This window comes from Haliaeetus leucocephalus, unplaced genomic scaffold (assembly GCF_000737465.1).
Source record: "Haliaeetus leucocephalus isolate CR32 unplaced genomic scaffold, Haliaeetus_leucocephalus-4.0 Scaffold186, whole genome shotgun sequence".
Taxonomy (NCBI): domain Eukaryota; kingdom Metazoa; phylum Chordata; class Aves; order Accipitriformes; family Accipitridae; genus Haliaeetus; species Haliaeetus leucocephalus.
In genome coordinates this window covers 1,155,945-1,157,220 of record NW_010972622.1, presented here as the reverse complement: position 1 = coordinate 1,157,220, position 1,276 = coordinate 1,155,945, and the positions used below count along the sequence as shown (strand labels likewise).

The 1,276-nt window shown below is 66.3% G+C and overlaps 2 protein-coding genes across 2 annotated transcripts in view; both read right to left on the bottom strand.

The window, feature by feature from the left end:
- The window catches only part of SHMT2 (serine hydroxymethyltransferase 2 (mitochondrial)), a 4,737-nt gene extending 4,017 nt beyond the window's left edge, over positions 1-720 (bottom strand). The window contains exon 1 of the mRNA XM_010565199.1: positions 685-720. Coding sequence (XP_010563501.1) covers positions 685-720 — 36 coding nt within the window. The remainder of the gene's footprint in view (positions 1-684) is intronic.
- A 262-nt stretch (positions 721-982) lies between these two features.
- Positions 983-1,276, bottom strand: part of NXPH4 (neurexophilin 4) — a 13,774-nt gene continuing 13,480 nt past the window's right edge. The window contains exon 3 of the mRNA XM_010565197.1: positions 983-1,255. Coding sequence (XP_010563499.1) covers positions 983-1,255 — 273 coding nt within the window. The remainder of the gene's footprint in view (positions 1,256-1,276) is intronic.

Genomic DNA, 1,276 nt, shown 5'->3' with positions numbered 1-1,276 from the left:
CATCCCTCCTTCCTCTTCCCCCCGCGACCCGACCCCTGCCCCGTCAGTCCCCTCCCTCCCCTTGGTCCCCCCCTCCCTCCATCCCGGGGGCAGCGGGAGGACGGTGGGCTCCGCCGTGGGGGTATGGGATCAGCACACTCCACCGCTTTTCCGGTTTTTTTTGTTTGTTTTTATTTTCCACTTTTTTTCCATTTTAGTTTTCTTAAAAAAATATGAAGAAGTCCCTGCCCCTGGCGTGGCACTTCTTCACGGCATGGTGGCGGGTGGCAGCCGGGCGGCTGCAAATCTGGGAGAGGGGCGGCGAATCTGGGCAGGGTCCTCCCCAGCGGGAGTGGGGAGGGGGGGGCTCCATGGGGGACGAGCGGCTCGGTTTGGTGCCCCAACGCTGCCGCAGCCTGGGAGGGGGCAATGGGGGGGGAAGGCTCCAAAATACCTGGATGGGTGCCCTCGCACACACGCAGACTGGTGTGCACACACGTGTCCACGGGCACATACATGCACGTCTCCCACAGCTGCAGAAAGACAAAAGCGCACACACACACCCCCCAGCCTACGGGGTGACGCCTGAGCTCTCCCCAGTACCCTGACCCGCCAGGACCTGGCAAACCCTCCCTGCTACAACCGCGCCTGTGCTCGCCCCGAAGGTGACACGTGCCCAGCTGATGGCATCGCATGGGGCCGTACCCCCTCACCCACACGCTCCCAGAGACCCCAGCCCATCCCCCGGCCTGGGGTGGGGGGCCGGGCTGTGCGCCCGCTGCAGGGATGGGAGCATGGTGGGGCCGGGGGCCCCCTGCACCGGCTGTGCCCCGGGCCGGCTGTCCCTGGCCCCACTCCCGCGCCCCAGGGAGGTGCTGCAGTGATGAAGGGGGGGGGCCGGTGTGGGGGCGATGGGGGGCACCGTGCAGCCGGGATGGGGTGCAGGAGCCCCTGGCCCCCATCTGCCTCCAGCTCCGGTGCCCGCCGCCCCTTTCTGCAGCCGTCAGCCGAAGTAGGGGTTGTCATGCTGGAAGTTGTAGTCAGGGCAGACCTTCTGGACCAGCTTGTAGTCGATGCTGAGGAAGGAGATGAAGATGCAGATGACCTTGAAGGGCTTGGCGCAGAGCCAGGCAGCATGGCTCTGTGTGTGCTCGGTGAAGCACACCTTGGAGGGGTCGTACAGGCAGGGCTTGTTCTTCCGCGCCCGGTTGGTCTTCTCGTATTCCACATGGCAGTTGAGGGCCTTGGCCGGGCGCCCCTCGGGCAGGGTGCTCTGCTGGGGGGGTGGGCGGGGGAG